The following is a 25105-nucleotide window of genomic DNA, read 5'->3' on the forward strand; positions in this document are numbered from 1 at the left end:
CTCTGAAGCGCCGATACCAAACAACACCTCCAAGAAGGGACGCAACAATGACGATGTTGCTGCCAAGGGTTTCCCCCGGTATGCGGCGAGGAGAGAGGAAGGGTAGCCCCGACACCCTCCAGGAAGATCCGGAGACACCCTCAGGCGCCACCGCATCGGTGTCGGCCAAGCCAACAGGGATTTCTCTCGATCCCAACCTTCAGCTCAGGCACTCCGGAGCTTGCCACCAAACCGAACACCACCTTGTGCCAACACGGTCATGAAGTTTACCACACTGTCACACCACGACACCATGAAGTACGGCCTGCACAACGAAGAAGAGGAGCCGAGACTAGGGCAGGAGCACTGTCGGCATGCGGGAGGGCTCCACCTCCACCGTCCACGACGGTAGATGACCAGACGCAATGGCAGGAGCCTACCAGGACCGTGGCCCCACAGGCCCGGCGGGCGCTCGAAGGCCCGGACATCTCCCGTCTTCGCGCTGCAGCCGGCACGCTATCGGCGTCGCTGCCCCTGTCCAAGCCGCTCCCTTGCCTCCCCGCCCAGACGGCGTCGAGGTCGCCCCGGAGCAGGCCCGCGAGGACCTAGATGGGGCCCTACGGGCCCACATCTGGGCCCTGGTCGTGTCGCCGACCGCCCAGCATCACCGGACCGCCCCACCGCCAAGTGGAGGCACCACCACTGCACGCCGCCGGCCGCCACCGCCAGGACGCCGAACTGCCACCAGCCGAGCACCATCGCCGCCTCCCCCCACCCCGAGAAGGAGGAGCACGCGCGGGAATGGAAGGACCCGCCGCCACCGACACCACCCGGCCAGATCCGGGGGCGAAGGAAGGAGGGGGTGGACGAGGGGAAAGGGGGCGCGCGCCGCCCCGGCCGCCTCCCGGGGAGACGGCGGAGGCGGCGGGATAGGGAGGAGGGGAGAGGGGGGCGGAGCGGGTCGGGGCACGCGTCGGGCGGCCGGCGGCGGCGGGAAGGGGCTGGAGCGCCGGTGGCGGCGGGGTAAACCCTAGTTGGAGGAGGGGTCGGGAGGTTCTCGTATCAACCAGATGCTACCACTAGTCCCACTTTATCCATATTTTTATTACTATTTTGATTATATTCCACACATTCAATAACAAATACGAAGGTAAACTCTCCTTCTCAAGTTTCAACACATTCACCGATAAATATTGAGCACATTCACCGATAAATATTGAGCACAAATGATTCAACAAGTTTCAACACATTCACCGATAAATATTGAGCACAAATGATTCAACAAGTGAACAATTCAAACTTACTCGATTAATCCAATAAATCAATGTTTATGGCACTCATTGATGTGTTTGCACATCATGTGAAACCACTCCTTCGCATGTTGGCATTGTCATTCATGATGTTAGTGTCGGGCAACATATCTTCGACTCCTCGCTGATCCTTATGAGCCCAACTTGCTTGACCTCTGTGTAAGGGAACCTACTACACATTAAAAAAAATACCATACGGTCACACACCCAGAAATACTATGAAGATGCAATGATAGATCAATCTCACCAGTAGAAAGCATCGAAGGCGATGTAGATTGTTGATGAAGATTCCTGGATTCCCGCATCTAGGTTATACCTCCCAGCCGTGAGAATTCGTCTAGATGATCTATCGATCTCGTACCAAAGAAGACGATATCTCCTGGGTATCCACACAATATGTACTAGAGGTACAGCAGCACTTCATGAGTCAGCATAGAAAACCGTTGAGAGAACTAGAGGGGAAAAAGACATGTAGTGCAATACTCAGGGAGGAGGGAGAGGGGCCTGGAGGTTTGGTGTGCCTTCGGGGTACATCCCATCTATTTTATTGGTGGAAGGAAGATGTTGATCGCACCTGGGGAAGAAGGAAACCCTTTGTAGGGTTTTTCCGAGTTAGGAGGTGGATCCTCAAAGGATTCCCCTCCGGTTGCCTTGTCCCCGAAGTTTACCTATTGGGGCAAGGCCTATCCGGTTCAAGTGGGCTTTGCCCCTAGCCTAGCAGGTGAGCTACCTACAAAGGACCCTCTAGAACGTCCAGGAAGGTTTTGGAAGTTTCCAGGACATTCCATGGGATTCCTGGACACTCTCTGGACCTCCCGGATCCATCGGAACACGTTGGATCCTATCCTCTTATTCTCCATTAAATTCTAGTTCTCTTACAGACCTATAAGTCCATAACCATTAAGGGCCTCTTTGATTCAAAGGATTTTCATAGGATTTTTAAAGGATTAGAATCCTTAGAAATTTTTCCTGCGTTGCTCGTTTGATCTTAGGATTGAATCTCATAGGACTTTTTCCTATGGATTCATTTGTACTACATTTCATAGGAATTCTAGCATCCACTCCAACCTCTTGAAAGAAATCCTTTGTTTTTTCTGTGATACAATCAAACAACCTCAAATCCTACAGGAATCCAATGGGCATGTCATTTCAATCCTACAGTTTTCCCATTCCTGTGTTTTTGCAATCCTGCGAATCAAAGAGGCCCTAAGCATGTAACCCCACAGATTTTCAACCTATTTTTGTGGACTCGATTACCGGTGAGCCATGATGATTCGGTGGATTTTAGTGCAGTGTGACAGACAATTTTGGATCGAAGGGACGAGGGATCGGTTAGAGCATCTACACCGGACATGGCAAATCCGCCCCTCTATATGTCCGCGGATGCGTCCGAGCGCCCGTGGACGCATCCAGTGATCCAGACAACCCTTCATATCTCGTGCCCGGTATCCACATATCTTAAATCTGGACTCTCAAATATATGCAAATCCATGCACGTCCATCATACACGCCAATGTCGCACATAAATAACAAACGTTAGTAGCGAAAATACATAGTTCTTACATAAAATTTATTTTAAGTACACAACTCAAACATTAGCTCATTGGTCTTCCTACAAATAAATCACAAAAATACTGGGTCGGACAATGTGTCGAACACATAGAGCGCAAGGGGCAGCCCGAGAGTTACCGGACGTACCGCGGTGGCGTCTGGGTCGGCGACGACGTCCCCGACGGCGAGCACGGGAGAGAGGACTGTTGTGCCGGAGCTGGCGGCGCAGAGACTCGGAACGGCTGCGTAGCAAGGGTGGCAGTGGAGCTGCGAGAGGCCTATCGCGAAGGAAAAGAGAGAGGAGGGAGCAAATGGATCCGGTAGGTCGAGGGGGTCGATTTGGTGCAATTTATGATAGGGTAGGGGTGTCAGGTCCGACGTGCCGGACGCGCCCTGGCGCACCATATCCGCCTTATATTTGAACTGGATATGAGGGATGTCGGTCGGCCCGGACATTTGAGACCCGTTCGAGACGCCCATCTGAGTTAAATTTTTTTACCGGTCATTGACTAGGCCATCTGCCCGAAAGTCGGGTTAGGAGTGTGCGGGTGTAATGCTCTTGTACCGCTAATTTTGACGAGGGATCAGTGTTGAATTTTCTTCTCAAAGGAACGTCACGGGCTATTGGGTTGTAAATTCGTAATGCCGATAGCATGCTTGACTTCACTGAAAGATACATGATGATATTTGAGGTTTTAGTCCTATCCATGGTTCTTTTTGCTGTGCTCCGACAGGTGCCGGAGAAAATCTCGCACACACTTATCATTCACCTCCTCGTCCCCAAACACTTTAACGAGCTCCTTCACCTTGGCCCCGAATTGCTCGCCTTCGTCTTCCACCATGACCCTCCTCAGAGCCGCCGCGATGTCATCGGCGGCAAACGACCCGTCCTGCTCGTCCCGCGCCACCTCGATGCTGATCTTCTTGTCCACCAGGTTCCTTGCGTTGAGGCCCTGCTCGAACACCAGCGGCAGCAGCACCAGCCTCACGCCCTGTGCCAGGCCCTCGGTGATGGAGTTCCACCCGGCATGCGTCAGGAACCCCCCGACTGAAGCATGGGCCAGGAACCTTACCTGCGGCACCCAGCCTCGGCACACGACTCCTCGGCCGGCGAGCCGCTCCTCAAAGCCCTCAGGCAGGCTGCCGGAGACGGCGTCGGTCGGCGCCCTGAACGCCCAGATGAACGGCAGCCCGGACGCCTCCAGGCCGAGAGCGATCCGTTTCAGCTGCGCGCTCGTCAGCTTCACCTCGCTGCCGAAGGCCGCGTACACGACGGAGTTCGGCGCTTGTCCGTCCAGCCAGCGCAGCGTCGCCTCGTGGCCGGCCACGTCTTGCTGCGGCGCCGGAGGGAACAGGCCGACCGGGATCACCGGCTTCTCGTAGAGCTTGCCGAGCAGCTGTAGCCACTCCGGCTCGAACTCCGTGCTGCTCCTGATGCCCACGAGCCGGCACCCTTGGATGGTCTTGGCGTACCGGTAGTCCTCCGACACGCCGGAGTCAACCGGGACCGTCCTTGGCTTGAACATCTCGCGCGCCTCGTAGCCGCGGAACGCAACGGTGGTCGGGAACGGGACGCACTCGGGGACGACCGTGAAGTGCGCCGGCTCCGTCTTGGCGTGCCTCCCGAGGCCAAGGAGCGTCTCAGGGCTCCCGAAGAAGCTGAGCGCCGCGGCGCCGAACAGGCTGAGGAACGCGCACGGCACGCCGTGCCTCGCCGCGGCCGCCGGCGCCCAGTACGACGCGTAGTCGACGAGGACCCAGTCCGGCTTCGCCTCCTCCTGGAGCAGCAGTGAGAGCTCGCGCTGGAAGGCGGCGTCGTAGGCGCGGCGCAGGTACGGGCGGAGGTCGTCGGAGGGGAGGTCGATGGTCGCCTCGGCGTGCTCCGGCAGATGCTCGACGCGCGGCAGCTGGACGTCCACGACGCGGATGAGGCCGGCGAGGCCCGGCGGGATGTCGATGAGCCGGCGGGTGTTCCTCGGCGTGGAGAGGAAGGTGACCCGGTGGCCCTGCCGGGCCACTCGCTTGGCGAACTCCGTGAACGGGAGCACGTGGCCGAAGGCCAGCCATGGCAGCATGACAACGTGCATCCTGCCGCCGTCCTTGGTCTCCATCTGCGAGATGCTTTCCTTGGAGTTCACAGATTTCCAGCGGCCAATGAGCGGAGCAGATAAAACTGGAACCGGATCAATCAGTCATCTTGATGTTTTGGGAAAGCCAACGAGTCAGTGTTAAATGGACAAAAATGACTTTTATCTGAAACTTCAACACAGAATGGCCCCAATCTAAAAATATTTTACGAAATGGCCCCTTTTACATGACGCCCGGGGCTAGGGCGCCATGCTAGATAGCATGACGCCCCGGGCTAGGGCGTCATGCTAGTTGGCATGGCGCCTTAGGCCGGGACGTCATGCTACATGTCGTTATCATGGCGCCCTAGCCCAGGGCGTCATGCTTTTTAGCATGGCGCCCTAGCCGCGGGCGTTATGCAAAAGAGGGTCATTTCGTGAAATATTTTCAGATTTAGATTATTTTGTGTTAAAGTTTCAGATAAGATAAGAAGCGGTTTTGTTCATTTTCACGCGTGAGGAAAGATGTTTCGTTGGTGTGGTGTGCCACCATTCGCCGTACTTGGAGGTAGGTAGTAAATCTGCGTGACATGACAGCGATGTCGTTTGTGCAAGTGCAGGCCACAGCTGGCTCCTTCCTGCTGCGTCGACGGCTGCGTACAGTGGCAGGCACTAGCTTGGGTTATCCTGGAAAGAGTGGACTCCCTGATTCCGCAGGAACTTACCCCGCGATCCAGGAAGTTAGAGCATCTCCAAAAGCTATGCTATATAAGCGCGGCATTGTAAATTTGTGGTTTTTAGCGTCCGCGCAATCGCTAACCGAGCTTCAGCGAACGCACAACAACTGGCGCGCGGCATAAAAAGTTCAGTGCGCGGTTTGAATTGTCATCGCGCGCCGTTTATTTGTTGTGCCCACTACCGCGCGCCGCACACTCGAGCGCCCACTCGCGACTTCCACCTATCCCGACCCCAGGCTGGCGCCGCCGCCCGCACCACCCCATTTGTTTCGGCGATCATTTCGGCGCTTCCCCGCACCGCCGCCGCTTCCTCCTTCTCCCTCCGGGCGCCGCCGCCTCTCGCGCGCGCCATTCCTTCGACGAACAGCGCCCGGCCGCCCACTGCTGCTCGGCGCCCACAAGGTGTTCGAGTGCGGCGGACGGCTGCCAGGGTTGCCCGTTTTGTTGCCTCCTATCATGCCATTCGACATGCCGAAATGCATGATATCTTCAGAAGGATCTCATTGAAGAATGGTAGGCATGGAATGGCCGACAAAGAGCATCATGGTTTGTGCGTTTGATATTGTATTGTTGAATTATTTGGTCTATTGCAAGATAAACTATTTGTTTGAGTTGTAATAATGAAATTGAACTATTTATTATTGATTTATTTTGTTTGTGTTTGATCTTCTTGATTGTGTTTGGAGTGCATATGTTGTTTGTGCGAGAGCGCGTGCAATTTTTTTTGCAGCAGCTGCTGGAGCGGCTTGCGCGTGCTAAACTTTGCAGCGACCGCTGGAGCAAGCGCTCCGCACCGCGCAAAAACTCACGAACCGCGCGTTGCAAGCGATTTTTTAGCACGCCACGCGTAGCGCGGCTGTTGGGGATGCTCTTAGTAGTATCACTGGATGGCCCACTGGGTCATTGGCGTAGAGACCCACTATATCCCAAAAATGAAATACTCCCTTCAATTCATATTACTTATCGCTCATGGATGTATCTAAACATATTTTAATGTTAGATATATCCGTTTAAGCATGTTTAACAAATGTTCCTTCTATAAATCATCTGTAAAGGACATTAGCATGAATAAATCGAGAACCCTCGCCAAAGGTGTGAGACAAGCAAAGGTTCGTTGAGGAGGAAGGGAGACAAACAACAACAACAACAACAACAACAACAACAACAACAACAACAACAACAACAACAACAACAACAACAACAAGAACAACAAGAAGAAGAAGAAGAAAATGAATGAGGTGGCGACATGTCGCTTGTCATGCTGCTTCCCTGCATTTATTGAATCATAATATATTTCTTAGCAATCATTATGTAATAATAATTGGCAACAGTTTGTTCAGGTTCGTCCTATAATTCGAGGTGTCTAAGCATAAATACGTGACAATTCGGTTAACTCCCCCTTGATCTTCGCATTCTTTTGTTCGTACTTGTCACACTTAGACACACATCCTGAACGTACACAATTTTTGATAGGATGGAAGAGCAGTGCGACAAAATAACAAAGGCGATAAACGGCAGCATAGGTCTGTGGAGGCGCCTTTCTTTGCACTAAGTCTGCTGCACATATAAGAACGATACAACCGAGAAATCTGTTAGGCCCAAGCCTTCTATGCAACCATAGAGTTAGCCCATGTGACGGTATGACAAAGAGTAACACAGACCGTGAACTAGGTACAACACCATCCAGCCGATGAATGGGATAGCCTGTCGCGGCCCAGCAGGAAGTTGGGGCCAAGTTTACAGGATTCTGTAAATTTATTTCATGTTTACAGGATTTGTTGGGGACATTTTTTCACCAAAATTTGTCTTAAACGGTAGTTTTTTATGGATACAAGATCAGTTCGAGTTGCTCTTAATGATGTCCGACGTTGCCCCTCCCGCGGGGGGTGAGTCCATGCCTGCCTTGGCAGCGTCGTTGCCCTTCCGCCAAGCTGTTTGGCTTGCGCGGACGTTTGCCCGAGATTTCTGTCTAGCCGACTGGTCAACTGCTCTGCCCACATGTGTCGCCTCGAGGGGTCGTTCATGCGCGACGGGTGAAGCCGGGTTGCATTGTGTTAGCCCATGTGACGGTATGCCAATCGAAAATTACATCGTGGCATACCATCGGAGGATGTCTGGCTTCTCACACGCAAGTTGCGTTCGTTAGAATCTATCTCATGAAGTCATCCTTATTGGGGTAGTCCGTTAAGGCACATCACATAATCACATGCCGGCAAAGGTAACACCAAACTGGACGAAGCAAGCAATGAGGCTTCGACGCGAACAAATTGACAACCAACCCCCCACCACAAGCGTTCAGAATCCGTAATCGAACAACAATAAGAACCGCTCGGAGTGTGTGGATCGGTGTCGGCCGGCCTTCGTAGCGTGGGCTTGAACACTTTGTAAGTTGTTTGGACGGGGGCAGTGCGTCGATGGATTCAACGGTCTAGGGTGTGCTCTCTCCTCTTTTTTCCTCTCTCTCTCTCTCTCTCTGATCTGACGGTTGGCAGTTGGCGCAGTGGACGCGCGGGATGCGACAGGAAATTTCGGCCGGCCGGCGCCTAGCGTGTGACCGGATTCACTAAGGCTGGTCACAATGAAAAATGATATTAATATATGATACTACCTCATAATGCATAGCATAGTATCATAGAGACCTTATTTATTGGCATGCAATGTCATTTGTATATGATATGGTATTATATTATGATACTCAACCTCCTCTTTTCTCATTTAGTTATGTGACACCTCAGCAAAAATGCCTGCCTAAACAGACTACCCCGGAGGCCATAACCCCCTCCCCGCGTCGTCCGCTCCGGACGACTCGGGGGCGAAACCCTAGCCGCCCGCCGGTCCCCCCCCCCCCCGCCTCCCCTCCTCCTCCCCGCCGCCGCCGGCAACCGCCCGCGCGGCGGTAGGCGGCGGCGGGGTTTCCCCGCGCACCCGCCTCGACGTTGGAGGCGCCCCCACCCCGCATCAGACGCCGCCGCCCGCCTCCCCAGCTCCTGGTGGCCGCCGACGCAGGCCCTCTGTGCTGTCGCTAGCCCCTCTCCAGATCCGGTGTGGGGGTCTCCTGGGAAGGTCCGACTGCCAGATCAGGCCGGCTCCTCTCTGGCGGCTGGTGGGCCGGGGATCGCCGGATCCGCCCGGATCTGGCCGGCGTGGCCCTGCCTCGTCGCCCGGCTTGGGTGCTCGCGGTGTGGTCTCCCTGGCGGCGGCGGTGTGGGTCGTTCTCCGTGTTTTGACGGGATGTGCGCGGTGGGTGGATGTCGGGGCGGCGGCCTCAGGCGGTGTGGACGGCGTGGCTTCTCGACGGGCGACGGCCGTGGGAGCTGGTGGTCCGCGACTTCGGCTGTGCGGGCGGCGAGGTCTCGGTGGACGTCTACTATGGTGGGTCGGGGTGCCCCGTCACCCGGCGTGCCTGCTTCGATGAAGTCCAACGCCTTCTCCGGCTGCGTGCGCTCCACTGGCCAGGTCTGTGGCCAGATGGATGGGGCGGGGGCGGGATCGGGGGAAACCCTTGGCCGTCGGCGGAGGCCACAGCAATGGCGGCGCCTTTGTGGGCGTCGGTTCCCTTCTTGGAGGCCTTGTCGAGATCCTATCCCGTTTCTCACTGTGATCTTCATTTGGGCGAAAGCTCTAGTTCCCCTTGCGGGCGACGGCGTCGTACCTTCGTCGCGCTCCTTCTTGAAGGCGTCGCCTGGGGTTCCCGGAAGCACGGTGGGCGCTTTGTGGTGCGTGTGAGGTGTTTGGCGGCGGCCATGTGTGCGGCGTTTTATCTATTTTACCGCTGATTTTCATCTTGTGGTAGCGCTCCATCTGCTTGGCGATGTTCTAGCGTAGGTGGTGGTCGTCATTTGGCGTCTTGGTGGCATTGATGGCGGAGGAGCCTGCCAAGGTTGGCACTTCAATCTGCTTGGAGATGGACCAGTGAAGATGGCGGAGACGACACCTGTGAGTGCGTCAGACCGGTTTATGCCCCAGACCCGGTATGTGGCTAGGCTAGGGATTCCGGCTTTTGATGTTAGGTTTAGGTGAGTGGTCTGGGTAGTGGCCCAGCTAGCACCCCTTCATCATATGGATAGGAGTAGCGGCATATGTTGCCTAGATGGTGGATTCAGGCATATTGTTGTAACACTTTGTCCTCGAGAATAATCATCCTCCTTTTCTAAAAAACAAACATGAAAGATTACATATGATACTCCAATTGAGCATCCTAAACCGGGAAACAATCGCTACCCCTGTGATAGCTGTTGAAATGCTGATTCAGTGGCAAGTACGTGGCCGCGTGCGTCCACGCGTAAACCGGAGGTTCGTCGCCAAAGGCTGCAACGGTTCATCAAATTCTCTCCCATCATCGATCCATGTAGAGTCACCCGACATGTATGCAGATGGCCGGCGCGATTCGGCATGACAATCAACTTAGGGATATCAGACGACGAAACCACCAATACTAGTTAGTAAAGTATTAGGCATCACATGATAATTGGATCGGAATATCATGATCCACATGCCATGAGTTCCGCTACATGTTAATATAACCTGCTCGCGTTCCTTGAGCACATAAACTACGCTTGACGTGATACTACCACTTTGCATCAAACGCGGCGGCCAGGCCATAGCCAGCTGACTATTTCGGACAGCTCCAAACACAATCCACCTGTGTTGTTTCTTTTTACCAAAGATCATGTGAATTATAGTCGACCATGTTACACATCAAGAGCTATTGTACACGGTCAGGTTGATTTTCTTTTTTGACAAAGAGAATATATTAATATCATGAAAATACACAAGTCATAATGATTGATCATTATGAAGCTGCACATTTTCTCACAGACATGACGCTGGAGAAAAAAAATACAAACTGCCACTGAATCTTTGAGGAAATACACACTGGTCTTTGAGGAAATCGACGTGGTCTTCCATCTGAACTCCTCGGTGGCGCGTCGTGAGTGAAGCTCAATGCCCCCTCTTGACTTCCAAGACATCACCGGGGCTAGGGAAACATTATTGACACAACCCCAAAAAATAAGAGTTAGAGGATGATGTTGTGTTGCATGAGATAGGAAAAAAGTAAGTTGAAATACAAAATATTTTTCGTTCTCCCCTTTTTATTGCAGTTCAGTGACAACATTTGGCAACCCCAATACAATTCCTCCCAATTTTGCTTTCACAAAACGTGATAGCAAACTTAGGCCATCTCCACCAGGACTAGGAAAATATGGCCCCCCATTTGTCCGTTGGGGTCGACTCTCATTTGTCCGCCCTGCAACGACGCCCCCTATTTGCCCGCCCCCAAATCCTTATACATTCATGCACGTAGATGACAAATACGACATTCGATAGCAACCAATATACAACACGGCATACCTTCATACATATCATTGGGGGGTCATAAATAGAATAACATAGTTCATAGCATAGGACCGGACATACTACAACTATTAGTTCATCACTACTTCATACTAGAAAGGGGAAGCGAAAATGTATCACAGACGCGGGCCCTGCCTTTCCCTTGGCTTCGCCACTCCGTAATATACGTCGAAGACGGCGTAGAGGTTGTTGGTGTCAGAGGAGGTGCCTCACATGGGGTCGTCTGTGTCCTGCGATAGGCTAGGACGTGTGACCCAAGATTGCTCCTAGGCGAGGCCAAGGGCACAGGCTTCATCCGTGACCTTCTTCTCAGCTTGCGGCATGATCTCCATACACTGCGGTGCGCGTCGAACTCCTTCATGGCGAGGGAGCATCACTTGATGCCGAGGATGCCATGGTCATCATCGTTTGATGGCACAGACACCAGAGCGGACATGACGCTAGAGAAGGATCTGTGGCGCTCATTGTCCTTCTCACACCGGGCTCACCGCGCCTAGGACTCTGCATGGAGCCGCCGTCGCCGCATCCGCCACCGACAGGTGAGGGCGGGGCCACCAAAGCAGAGGACGATGCACGACCGACAAGTACCCACTACCTGGGCGGCTGGGACAGAGAGGGTCGTTGGAGCCTCCACGCCCGTGCTATGGGGACATAGCGGCTCTGCATTGGTGCAACTACGTGTCGTCGGACGCATCGCCGTTTCTAGACCCAGGCCGGGGTGGCGGGCTGTCACCGAGTTGTTGGATCGTGCCTCCACAGCTGTGATGGCGCTTGGTTTCCAATTTGGTAGTGGCGTAGCATTTGGCTGAGGGCAAGCTCATCGTCGTCCGAGGCCGCGACCAACACGCAATCCACGTCGTCAACAGACCCGCCGGTAGAGAGCTCGACGTGGCTGAAAGAACATGTGGTGCCCCCATGTTTGGTTTTGGTAATTGACGACAATCTCTATGGACTAATGGTTGTCTTGAGTTATATTTGAAGGTTTTGTCCATAGGCTTTTCTTGGAGTACATGTGTTGGTTTCAAGGAGAGTTTGTGTTGACCAAGGTGCTATTAAGGAATTATCCAGAGATTGGTCATGTGAGAGTTGAGCTTATTGCAAGCATGTCTTGAAGAAGAAGATTGTGTGATCATTCATGTTTACCTTCAAGACATCATCCAAATGAAGAGAGTTGGAAAGATTCTAGGTTGATCAAGACTAAGTCAAGAGTGAATCAAGTTGATCAACTCACAAAGCGTAGAAGATGTACCGAGAGGGATCAAGTGATCCCATGGTATGGTAAGCATTGTCCATTGTGATTTGTGTACTAACCCATGGTCTATGTGAGAGTTCTATGTGGCGTTAGGTACGTGTTCATGGGCTTGCGTCAAGAGGAAGATATCACTCAACCCATGGAGAGGATGACATCAAGTGGTGATCGTCATCAAGATTGCGGTGTGCAAGTTCAAGTGGAGCATCACGAAGAGATCAAGTGCTTGAAGCTTGCCGTCCATTGTGGTGACAATAGACTTGTGAAGATGTGCCGAAGAGTGGCTCACCCATAGTGGACTATGGGGGAGTAATCATCTAGTCTTCATCGAGCCAATGTAATCAAGAAAGGTGGTCCAACTTGAGGGAGTCAAGATCGTCATCATCTATCTCAAGTGGACCATGTGCAAGGCAAAGGTTTGCCCTTAATAGGTTTTCTATTTTACCGGTCTCATGGTGGTAGTTGGGAGACCGGGTTATAAGATCGATAGCCGTACTATCAAGAGGGGCTCTCAAGTGAGTAGCTTGGTCGTATCGTTCGTCGAGAGCTCAAACCATTGCATCCTTGCGTCATGTTTCTTGGTTCTTGTTTGGTTCTCTTTGTGAGTCTTAGAGCTTATGGTCATCTTGATGACAAGCTTGAGTTCATCGAAAACGGAGTTTGCATGTGTCTTCTATGATGTTTTCGATGTTGGAGGTTTTACCGGTCTTATCCGAGGAAGGGTTCTCACCATTTTCTTTTGGGCATTTTCTCATTTGCTTCTTATTGGTATTTCTATCAAGATTGTGTTAGCCCTTGTCGCTAGCTTTCCAACAAACTTGGTTTCGTCGAATTCGGAGTCCGTTTGCAGAAGTTGTGTCAGTTTTGGTGTTCTGAAAAGGCTGCAGCGGTACTACCGCGGACAGGAGCGGATGTAATTTTTTACTACCGCTCTTGGGAGCGGTACTACCGCTTGGAGCAGTACTACCGCGGCTACTTCCGTAGCTACTTCCGCTCGGGACCAAAAACTCGTCACAAGTCCCGCGGTGGTAGGCACGGATGTAATTTTTTAGTACCGCTCGCAAGCAGTAGTACCGCTACCCTTAGCAGTAGTACCGTTACCCCTAGCGGTAGTACCGTGAGGTCAAGCGGTACTACCGCTCCGACGGTTCTTCTGGTTTTTTTGCCTCCTCGCTGTTGTGTTTCAAAGGGCTACTACCGCCCTAGCGGTAGTACCGCTCCTTGGAGCGGTAGTACCGCTCGGTGCGGGCTATGACCATTTTTCCCCACCTATAAAAGGGGGTCTTCTTCTCAATGAACCTTATCCTTTGAGCTCGTGTTCTTCCCCCATTGTTGACCTTCTTCGAACTTGCTAACTCTCAATCCCTCCATGGATTCTTGCTAGTTTTTGAGGGAAAAGAGAGAGGAGATCTAGATCCACATCTCCACCAATCACTTTCTCCTCTATGTGAGGGGAACCCCTTGGATCTAGATCTTGGAGTTCTTGGTGTTCTCCTTCTTGTTCTTCCTCTCATTTTCCTCCCTAGCATTAGTTGCTTCGGTGGGATTTGAGAGAGAAGAACTTGGGCACTCCGTGTGCCCTTGCCATTGCATTTGTTTGAGTTCTCCACGGTGATACGTGGAAGTTACAAGTTGAGAAGCTTATTACTCTTGGGTGCTTGGTACCCTTGAGCTTGTTCCTCTTGGGTGCTTGGGCGCCCTAGACGGTTGGTGGTGTTCGGAGCTCAATCATTGTGGTGTAAAGCTCCGGGCAAGCGTCGGGGTCTCCAATTAGGTTGTGGAGATCGCCCCGAGCAATTTGACGGGTTCCGGTGACCGCCCCCAAGGTTTGCCAAAGTGTACGAGTTCGGTGACCGCCCCCAAGGGTTGCCATTTGTACGGGTTCGGTGACCGCCCTCAAGGGTCCCTTAGTGGAATCACGGCATCTTGCATTGTGCGAGGGCGTGAGGAGATTACGGTGGCCCTAGTGGCTTCTTGGGGAGCATTGTGCCTCCACACCGCTCCAAACGGAGATTAGCATCCGCAAGGGTGTGAACTTCGGGATACATCGTCGTCTCCGCGTGCCTCGGTTATCTCTTATCCGAGCCCTTTACTTATGCACTTTACTTTGTGATAGCCATATTGTTTCTTGCCATATATCTTGCTATCACCTAAGTAGTTTTTCTTGCTTAGCATAAGTTGTTGGTGCACATAGGTGAGCCTAATTGTTGTAGGTTTTGTGCTTGACAAATTAACCGCTAGGTTTATTCCGCATTTGTTCAAGCCTCAACCGTAATTATTTTAAAGCGCCTATTCACCTCCCCCTCTAGGCGACATCCACGATCTTTCAGTGGCTGGAGATGGCCGAACATGGGAGTAGAGGAGGGGGGAGGAGAGTGAAGAGGAGAGGAGTGGAGCATATAGGACTGAGATTTAGGGTTTGATTTGTGTCTACAAAGAGGATATTTTGTGAGGTCAGATGCGGACCAAAATAGTCCGGACCAACATGATGGATGTGTCCAGACCGAACGACTCCAAATCCGCCCCATGTATGTGTTGAGTTTGGAGTACCGAATAGCTTTGACAAATGAATTGAATATAAAAGGTTCGGTTGGAATGAATTTTTCTTGTCAGAGCAGCGTCTAGACTGTCTGACCGGACAAATAGAAGCTTTGAGGGTCGAGTTAAGATCCTCTTAGACATGCCCATAGCCGTCCTTCTGAAAGTTTTTTCTGAATTAGAAAAGTGTTTTATTTTGTTGTAGGAGTACTAATTTTTTTAACACAGTACATACATAAACGCTCATACACACGCGCATACACTCAACCTTATAAACACATGCACGCATCCCCTATCCCTACTAGCATCTCTGAAAGACCGAGTACTAGTTAGCATCATACTATGATCATTGGATCGGGATATCATGATCCACGAGGCACGAGTTCCGCTACATAATAATATAACCTTCTCGCGTTCCTTGAGCACATAAACTATTCTTGACGTGATACCCAGTCGGCATCAAACACGGAGGCCAGGAGTAAGATGCCCCCGTCGTGTTCCGTGAGCTGGAAAAAAATTAAGTGTGAATGAAATATTTTTGCATTTGCCTTTCTCCCTTTATAAAGCAAAGCCATGAGAGCACACAATTACACCACAACACACACACACGGAAACAAACAGTGTTCCTGCATCTCCAAAGCAGCGGAAGGATAGGATAATGGCCGGTGAGAAGAAGGGGCTGGTGCTGCTGGACTTCTGGGTGAGCCCGTTCGCGCAGCGCTGCCGCATTGCGCTGGCCGAGAAGGGCCTGGCCTGCGAGTCCCTGGAGCAGGAGCTGCTGGGCGACAAGAGCGACCTCCTCCTCGGCTCCAACCCGGTCCACAAGAAGGTCCCCGTGCTCCTCCACGACGGCCGCGCCGTCTGCGAGTCCCTCGTCATCCTCGAGTACATCGAGGACGCCTTCCCGGGCGCGGCCCCGCGGCTCCTCCCCGCCGACCCGCACGCGCGCGCGCAGGCGCGGTTCTGGGCCGACTACGTCGACAAGCGGGTGTACAGCTGCGGGACGCGGCTGTGGAAGCTCAAGGGGGAGGGGCGCGCGGCGGCGCGGGCCGAGATGCTGGAGACGCTCCGGACGCTGGACGCCGAGCTCGGGGACAGGGCGTTCTTCGGCGGTGAGGCGTTCGGGTTCGTGGACGTCGCGCTCATACCGCTCACGTCGTGGTTCTACAGCTACGAGAAGCACGGCGGGTTCAGCGTCGAGGAAGAGTGCCCGGGGCTGGCGGAGTGGGCGCGGCGGTGTGGGGAGAGAGAGAGCGTGGCCAAGGTCCTGACGCCACCGGAGGAGGTGCACGACTTCATCTGCCTGCTCAAGAAGCACTACGGCGTCGAGTAGCGCTGATCGATCACGATCAGCCGGCTGGTGGATGCGTGGCGAACTGTTTGCTTTCGTGGAGTTTGGCTCGAGTCTGCTCTTGTTTGTGTTTAATTTGAGTCTTAATGCCATTTGTCTCGTGTTCTACTTCCAAGATGTTGTCCAATGTATTTGCCTATTTGGGACCCCCATGTATGTGAGGGACTTCAAAATGTTTTGCTCAAGAAAATTGCTTTATTAATTAAGTATAGTGCATTTCATAGAGCAAAATCCTATTATACCTAAAAGATTAGCTAATCCTGGTTATCTTATTTATCTTAACATGCACTGTCCAGATCATCAAGTAGGTCCACTACTTCATCTCTCTTGACATGCAGTCACCTCACCGCAGCACATGTGCCATGTCGGTAGCCCCGTTTTGGTCAGTAGCTCCGTTTCTAGCCGTAAAAACTGATCAAAGCCCAGCCCTGATGCAGGCACATCATCACTAATCGATAATTCTCCCGATGTTGCATGCACAACGGTTTTCTTAAGCAAGCAAAAAAACACATATTTTGTAGTCGATCTGTTTTCTCGACCGTAGCCTCTGGGCAGCACGATGAAATTTTGCACCTAGTGTCCCACGACGATTTCTATAAGGCCTTGGCGCTTACGAGAGGTGCTTGAAGAAATAAATCAGACTTTTCTTAAGCATCGGTGCTTATTTATACAGGACATACGCTTAATTAGGCGTCTCTCTTGTAGAAACAGGCACTGGTGCTTCAGAAAAAATCAGGTTTATTTTTCTAAGCACCTAGCATTGTACAAGGCCTTAGGCGCATGGATCGATGATAGCGACCCAGCGCATACTCTCCCCACGTGCCACGTCCTCGGTATGAGCCACTCATACTATTTTTTCTTTTTCTTTTATTTTTTGCCTGGTTTTTCTTTTTTTCACTTTTTAATTATTTTATTTTATTTTCCTTCTTTCTTTTTCCTTTTTTAAAATTTAGCAACCATTTACTAAAAAATTGAACATTCTCAAACCAACGAATATTTTTGAACTCATGAACATTTTTTGCAATTCATGAACAATTATTGAATTAACAAACATATTTTTCCAAGTTTATAATATATTTTGAATTCGCAGACTTTTTTGAATTAAAAAAAATCGAATTCATGAATATTTTTTAATTAATGACCTTTTTTTAATTCATGAACACTTTTTGAAATCTTGGATTTTTTATAAAGCCACGAACATTAATTTAAAGTCATAAACATTTTTGTACTCACGAACATTTTTAGAAATTCAGGGATATGTTTGGAATCATGAACATTTACAGGAATCTTATAGATTCTTTGAGTACGTGAACATTTTTTGGATACATATTCTTTTTTTAACCGCAATTCTTTTAATCCACGAACATTTCTTAAAATTAGTAATATTTTTTGAATTCGTGAACAATTCTTCAAATTTACAAACATTTTTTGGATGTACTTTTTTTTCATAACTCACCATTTATTATGAAACTTTCTTAAAATCCTGAAATATTTTAAAGATGGAAAAGCAAAAACAGTAAATAAAAAACAAAAGGCAAAAGGCAAGAAAATGAAATGAAAACAAAAGCACATGGGCTGGCCAAGAAGCGCAGTGGGGAACGTGGGCTGCGCGTTTCCTCATCACCTACCAGCATGTTGTGCGCCAAATAGAAGAGAGCAACTAATCAAGGAGTACTCTCCTTCGGGAGTACTCTCCTTCGGAAGCCCCCGCAACGGTCAATTGGTGTGGGCTGAGAGCGTGCCACTTGGCGCGCTTTCAGTAGCCGCCACGTGTCGCGCTCTAGAGCGCTTTATCCGGATTTTTTAAAACTTTTTTTACTTGTTTTCGTCTTTTAGATGAGTCTTTTCGGCTCTTCGCCCCCCCTCGCGTGTTTCTCTTAGGATTTTGACAAAAAATCAAACTTTTTTTGCACGAATAAACTCATTTTCTATTTTTTTTCCTTCCGCGAGAGACACGATCATGCCTCTTGGAAAGCGAAAAAATGTGTTTCTATTTTTTTTCCTCTTCTGCGAGAGACACATATGTACTTCTCGTGGAGGCACGAATTTGCTTCCATGAGAGGCAAGGTTGTGCCTCTCGAAAAGGAAAAACTTGTTTTCTATTTATTTTTTCCTTACGCAAGAGTACAAATTTACTTCTTGTGGAGGAACAGATTTGCTTCCACTAGAGGCATGGCCGTGCCTCTCAGAAAAGAAAGAAAAAACGTGTTTTCCTTTTTTCCCACGAGAGACATAGATTTACTTCTCGTGGAGACACAGATTTGTTTCCACGAGAGGAACGTGCTTCTCGGAAAGGAAAAAACGCGTTTTCTTTTTTTCCCTTCCGCGAAAGGCACATATTTACTTCTCCTTAGGCATGGATTTGCTTCCTCGAAAGGCACTCTCAGAAAGGGAAATTTTTGGTTTTTTTATTTCACAAGAGGCACATATTTACTTCTCATGAAGGCACGGATTTACTTCCGCGAGAGGCAGTCGTGCCTCTTGGAAAGGAGAAAAAACATGCTCCTTGTTCGTTTTTTCGTGAAAAAAATTTCGTCGAAACCCATCAACATGGGGATCTAGTTTTGAAGATCTCGACGCAGGGAATCCGAGGATGAAAAAGGTTCAAGATTTGGACAAATGATTTAAGAGATAAAACATCTTGAATAAACGAATGTACGAAAAAAAAGAAAACTCCTAGGTTGCGACAAGTGACACAGTGTGACACTAGTCGCAGCCTAAGGAGGTGGGAATGACCTTTGCGAAGAGTATTTATTAATTACTCCCTCTATTCCACAATGTAGTGCGTCCGTGCTTCTCGAGATCCAAATTTGACCGTAAATTTAACCAACGAGGCCGATTGCGGCGGGAGCAAAAATTATATCACTAAATTCATATCGAAAATACGAATTTAGTGGTATAATTTTTGCCCCCGCCGCAGTCGGTTTTGGTAGTTAAATCTACGGTCAAACTTGAATTTCGGTAAGCACGGATGCACTATATTATGAAATGAAGGGAATAGTAATTTTGCAAAAAAGAAGCTTTGCGTCCCACGCACGGGTCAATTATTGTGAGGCTGTTTTTAGTGTTCTATAAACGTGCCATCTATCTAGATGCGCTTAGTCGTTCATTCTAAGTCACTAAGGCATACTCTTTCCATCCGGTGAAAACTGTATATTTGGCTTTAAAATTTGTTCATAAAAGAGTGTACTTCTATCTTCCCAATGCACTTTAAAGTAGAAAAAAGTATTTTTCTCTCATCCCACTAATCAAGACCAATAACATTCTACACATTGTCTTCTTAATTTTTACATGCACTTAGACCAAGTACAATAAGGTGACATAAGCAGACTACAAGGACTAAAATGTTATATATGTGCTTAGTTGAAGGAGAGAGAAGAGGAGAGAGAAGAGAAGCGGGCTCTTGAGTAGTAGTCGGCTGCAGCACGAGCCCCAAGACAGTTTATGAGGTTGTAAGGTGGGCCAACTATTCATAAACTGGTACACATTTAAAATGTACTATTGTACTTGCTGGCTATTATGTTGGCTGTAGATGACATGTCAACTCCTTATACCCGATTGTTGGCTCTATTATTAATCATGCTCTTAACTCATTGGTGTTGGATGATTAAATAGGAGAGAGATGGTGGCTTGCACCTTTTTAATGCATTTTTTACTCCACTTCATAATTTGTCCTAAAATTTCTATATTTAGACTTTTCACAGGAGGGAGGAAGTATGGTCAATCTACCCGGCTTATTCTACTCAAAAAAGAAAATCTACCAGCTTCTGGCAGTAGGTGGATGAGGGATCATCTTCACCCTCGCTTTGTCTTCCGCTCGATGCCGCCATGACCGATTCCCCATGAAACGACAGCATTCACCACAGCTCGTTACCTTTTTTAGGGCATCTTCAATGCTGACCCTCAAACCGCCTGCATACGTCCGATCCGTGCTGTCCGGACCACAGAAGTCATCCAACACGGTCCTTATCGGTCCGCAGCGGGGTCCGGGCACACTTTCTCCCATAAATCGGAGACAAACGTTGGGGGCTTTGCGGGCGTCCGGACAGCACCCATGCCCGCTTCTGACCACCATGGCCCACCTGAACCCCTCCTTCCTCATCTGCGTGTGTTCCCGTCCGACGCCAGCTACTCACATTCATGCTGATGTAGAGCACGCCGTTCCACATTGCAACCGGCCCAGAGCAGACGCGGCCTCTCACAAGCTCCGCCATTGAAGCGGTGCGCCGGCCGAGGGCGCCGCCTGCGCCGCGTCCCCGTTGCCCATGCCTTTTCAATGCCGGTGATGCGTTACTGGACGGGATGGGACAGATATCTACCACGCCTTTTTAATGCCCCACCTGTCCGTATGCCGCCATTAAGCGGGCTCGCTGGCCGAGAAACCCACTCCGGCGATGTGCACTGACGCCCCTAGAAGCCTGGCCTCACCAGAATCTGCTATTTAAAGGCGGCCACACCCGGCCTACTCCACGCTACAACAAAAGCCACTCCCCATACTTCTTCCTTGCACCGCATCTGCCATGGCTACAAGCGGCGAAGCTCTGTGGGAGAGCCTTTCCACGGAGATGAAGCACAAGGTGGCGGAACTTGTCGCCGCCTGGCAGAGCCGTTGTGCCTGTCGGATCAAGGCCGGCTTGACAGCCAGCTCGCCCAAGGTCTCCGACGATGAGAACGACCCCACAATGGAGACGGGCTCCGACGACACCGCTCCGGCACCTATGCACGCCGGCTTCACCATGGAGCAGGTACGGGTGCACTACAATGCCACCATGACGGAGGTGCACCCTGCGCCGGCGGCTATGTCGGTGTTCCAGCAGACGCAGGAGGAATGTGGTACAAGTTGTTCCTCCTGGAGAAACATCGGCTGGTGGAGGAGATCTACAGTGATCTGAGACGAGGAGGTTGTGGTGTCCATGGTCGCGGCGAACCCCAACTTCATCGCGGAGCAGCGTGCCATCTACGATGTCGTCCCCGCTCAAGTCGCCACTCGCCAGGAAGTGGCCACCGCGGAGGCGCAGCTCCAGGCAATCACAGAGGAGAACAACGCCAGCTGACCTCCTATGCGTCGCCGACGAACCATCCGGTGGCCCGGTGGGATGACGATGGCGCGGGCACCACCATTACGATTGTGGACCTCACGTCCACCGGCGACGGACAAGGCGCGGACTCCTCCGAGGATGGGTAGGGCACAAGAGACGGCAGGGCCTTGTGTCCCATGTGGGCCGTTCCATCTCCCGTGTTCTACTCTTCCTCGCCGGAGACCGCGGCTTCACTTCATCGGTCTTATCTCCGGTGGTCATGGAGACGGCGAATGGAGGACGAAAGGGCTTGGACGCCGGACGCCATCGTTGGATAGGTTTAGGGTCAGGTCGGAACTGTTTTTCTATTCTAAATGTTTGAAATCTAATGAAAATCCGCCGTGTTTGCATGAATGTCGTTCGGTATGTATGAAATCTGTCGTGTTTGTATGAATTTCGTCCGTTTTGTTGCCAAAGTTTTTGAAATGTATGTGGGCAACGTTGGTGATGGTGCTCTTGAGCTGCTAATAAAGAGCAAGCAAGAGGCGGAGATCTTCAATGATATGCCCCTCTTTGATGTGGATATCTTGAATAACTTCATTGATGAATGGTTTGACAACCCGAGCCTCGGTATTGATGTTCTTCAGCTCCCGATTGGCATCAGTGTCTCTTTCCATAGTGCCATTGCAAATGAGCTAGCTCTGGCTCAGAAGATTGTCGAACTGAAGAACAAAATTGACTATGAGAAGGCTCAATTCAAGAAGCACATGGCCAAGCTCAGCGTGGCTGATGTTCAAAACTTCAAGCAGATGCTGCATGACCTCAAGGAGGCGTTTCACAAGAAACGTGAAGAAGCAAAAGGTTCAAGAGAGCGAATGAAACACCTCGCTGCAAAATGTGTTCAAGCTCACAACGAAGCAGAAAAGCGCAAGGCTCTTGGGCGTCCAGGCATCGACCCCAAGATGGCTGCCAAAAAGAAGAAGCCTGCCGTGGTCCAAGCTGAAGCATCAGGGCGGGAAGAACCTCGCATTGTCTTCCCTGCCAGCATGACAGGCTCGAGCCTAAGGTCCCCACAGCAGCTTCAGAACTGAAGAAAACAAGGACAGCTAAGGCTGAAGCCAGGAAGCGCAAGAACAAGAATGCCACTGATGATGCACCACAGACCAAGAAGTGGAAGACAAAATCTTCGAAGAAAGTTCGGGCTGCTCCCTCAGAGCCCCTTGTTGTCGAGCCCATCTCAATTGCTTGTACTGCATCCGAACACCAAGAGCGTCAGCTAGTAGTTCACGAGCCTGCTTCCACAGAGGCTCCTGAAGCTGAAGAAGTTCCAGCTGTTGACCCCATCGCAGCTGAAGACATTGGTCCACAAGACAATGTAGATGATGATGAAGTCCTTCCTTAGATCGAGCACCATACGGTATCATCGCCCGTTCTCACGAACAGCGAACTTATCAGCATTGGTCGTCCCTTGACGCCAATCGCTCATGATGCATCATGGGCTGATCACCCCCAACAAGACACTCCAAGTCAAGATTCACCCAGTACTCCCCCACCTCAAGTCACCACTCCGGTGCTTGACGATGACGACAATGTGGTCCATCCAACTCCCTCTCCAAAAGCGTCACCCGCATTCCGCAGGCTTCGCAAAGGACCAAGGCCACAAGTCGCTCTGCCGAGCGTTCCAGAAGGAGAAGTGCAAAACAACTCAGTGCCACGACAAGTGTTTCCTGACGCCACTCCAACTGTGAATGTCTCCGCGTCTGAAGCCAAAGCTGCTGAAGAAATTCCGGCTGCATCAGCCGATGACAATCAAGAACCAAGAGATGAAGCAAGAGTAGCTTCAACCCCTGTTACCCAAGAAGCCGTTCTCGAGGAGAACGAGTCTGTGCCCGACCCTCCAACTACTCAAGTGGAGGTTGAAAATACTGAGGCGGCCACAAACAATACTACTGAAGCCAAGGACGTTGTCATGGCTGAAGCTAATGTGGCGCCTGAAGTGAATATGGTGCCTGAAGCCAATGCTGCACCTGAAGCCAATGCGCAGTCTGAAGCCCATGTCAATGCCACTGCTCCTGTACCGCCTCCAAGGCCTCACACCATTGAGCAAGCATTTGATCGCGGCCAGCTTGTCACTGTTCAATGGCCTATTCTGGTTCCTCCGCCTACTCCCGGACCACAGTTTGACTACCATGTGGAGCACAGGCCTCAGGTTCAGAAGCCAAAGCCCCGGCTGCCAAGGTTTCCAGGTACTGCAACTTCACCAGGATCATTCAATGTGAATGGCTTCAAAGCACACAACACCTTCTTTGATAGTGCCAAGAACCCATCTTCAAGGCCAAGAATTTCATCTGATCGGTTCTGGAGCTATCAGCAGTGCAGTTATTATTCCTGTGTCTTATACAATCAAGGGCGCATTCTTCCTCATATGCGTCTAGACTGCAAAGCCATTGTTGGCCTGGCCTGCTTGGAAGAAGCCCTCGACTGCTTCAGAGATGCTGGCCTTCTGCAGTTTGTGACCGACAAAGAAAATTGGAATGAAGAGCTTCTGTTACAATTCTATGCTACTCTTCACATTCGCGGCTACAACAGGGATCCGAAGACTTGGGTCCTTGAGTGGATGACAGGCAATGTACACCATGAAGCCAAAGCTCTTGATATCATTGAGCTTACTGCCCTGCCCACTCTAGGTGAACTTTATGAACCTGGTTGTCAGCTTCACCGCAATGCTTTGGAGAGCATATTCCAGAAGCCTGAGCCAAATATGAGCCAAATGCTGAGCATGATGAAGCCACTGCCACAAGAGGCTGAATATCCAAAGGAATTCTTTGTTGAAGACCTAGAGTATCTGCCCCGCACCATCTATCATATTATAAGGCGAACTCTATGGCCCATCAAAGGACATCTTCTGCAGCAAAGCTTGAAGGCTCAATGAAGACATTGGTTTTCTATATTCTCAATGGCATCAGCTTCAATGCTCAAGATTTCTTCATCAGACAACTTGCTGCATCTGGCTCTGATCTATTTGGTCTGAAGTTTTATGCTCCATGGGTAATGCGCCTCATCAAGCTTCACTCTGCTATCAACTATCATCCCTCTGCGCGCAACCATCTCATATTATTGCCAGAGGTTGATATGTCTGTCGAAGCCATATACCTAGAGCCTGCCGAGGAGCCCATTTATCTTCACAACGTCGATCGTCAAAGTTTCACTCAACCTATTGAAGGTGTTCTTGCTGCAACTTGTGTTTATCCTTTGGCTGGAAATACACGTGCACCTCATCGTGCCTGTACTGAAGCCACTGAAAGCACTATTGCTCAAAGGCCTCGGAAGCGATCTCGTGTACTCAATGACCGAGAGCTTCTCGTGGCCTTGCATCAGAAACAAGATAAGCATCATGACTGGCTCAAGCATCAGATGCAGAGTCTCTTGGTGGATGTTAATCGCATTCGCAATCTAGCCACCAAGAATGCATTTGTCGCTCATGAAACCTGTCGGCGGTCGTGGAAGAGTTTGACATTGCTAAGTTCTGAAGATGATCTTCAACAAGATCGCTTCACAGAGAGATTCAAATTTGATTCCACTCCTCCCAAGAACGCTGTCTTGCGTCGGACTCCCTCACTCGAAGACTCTGAGTACTCCTCCTCAGCGGCAACTGTTAATGCCAGAGTCATCGATGAGGAAGATGATGCTACTTCACCTCCTACAACTTCGGCGTGCATCGACGCTGCACCAAGTTCTTCTGCACCACCGGACTCCAACATCGACCCTGCACCTTCACCTACTCCTCATGGGAACGAGTAGAGGCTCTATGTCTTCAAACCTTTTTGGTCCTTGCTGATAAAAGGGGGAGAAGCATATGAGTTGATAGTCTTCAAGCGGGTCCATATGGGTGGTTGCTTTATATTTTGCCAAGTGGTTACAACTCTCGTTTTGATACATTTGGTTCTTTGA

The 25105-nt window shown here is 50.6% G+C and overlaps 2 protein-coding genes across 2 annotated transcripts; one reads left to right on the plus strand and one right to left on the minus strand.

Annotated features, from left to right (window-relative positions):
- Nucleotides 1-3469: 3469 nt before the first annotated feature.
- LOC123075031 (putative UDP-rhamnose:rhamnosyltransferase 1) lies at nucleotides 3470-5048 on the minus strand. The gene has a single exon (XM_044497723.1). The coding sequence runs from the start codon at nucleotides 4949-4951 to the stop codon at nucleotides 3542-3544; it is 1410 nt and encodes a 469-aa protein (XP_044353658.1). The 5' UTR covers nucleotides 4952-5048; the 3' UTR covers nucleotides 3470-3541.
- Nucleotides 5049-15372: 10324 nt separating this feature from the next.
- On the plus strand, nucleotides 15373-16418 carry LOC123075032 (probable glutathione S-transferase GSTU1). Its single transcript, XM_044497724.1, has one exon. It carries the CDS (start codon nucleotides 15444-15446, stop codon nucleotides 16116-16118), a length of 675 nt encoding a protein of 224 aa, XP_044353659.1. The 5' UTR covers nucleotides 15373-15443; the 3' UTR covers nucleotides 16119-16418.
- Nucleotides 16419-25105: the final 8687 nt, after the last annotated feature.

Source organism: Triticum aestivum, chromosome 3D, assembly GCF_018294505.1.
Source record: "Triticum aestivum cultivar Chinese Spring chromosome 3D, IWGSC CS RefSeq v2.1, whole genome shotgun sequence".
In the NCBI taxonomy this organism is placed as follows: domain Eukaryota; kingdom Viridiplantae; phylum Streptophyta; class Magnoliopsida; order Poales; family Poaceae; genus Triticum; species Triticum aestivum.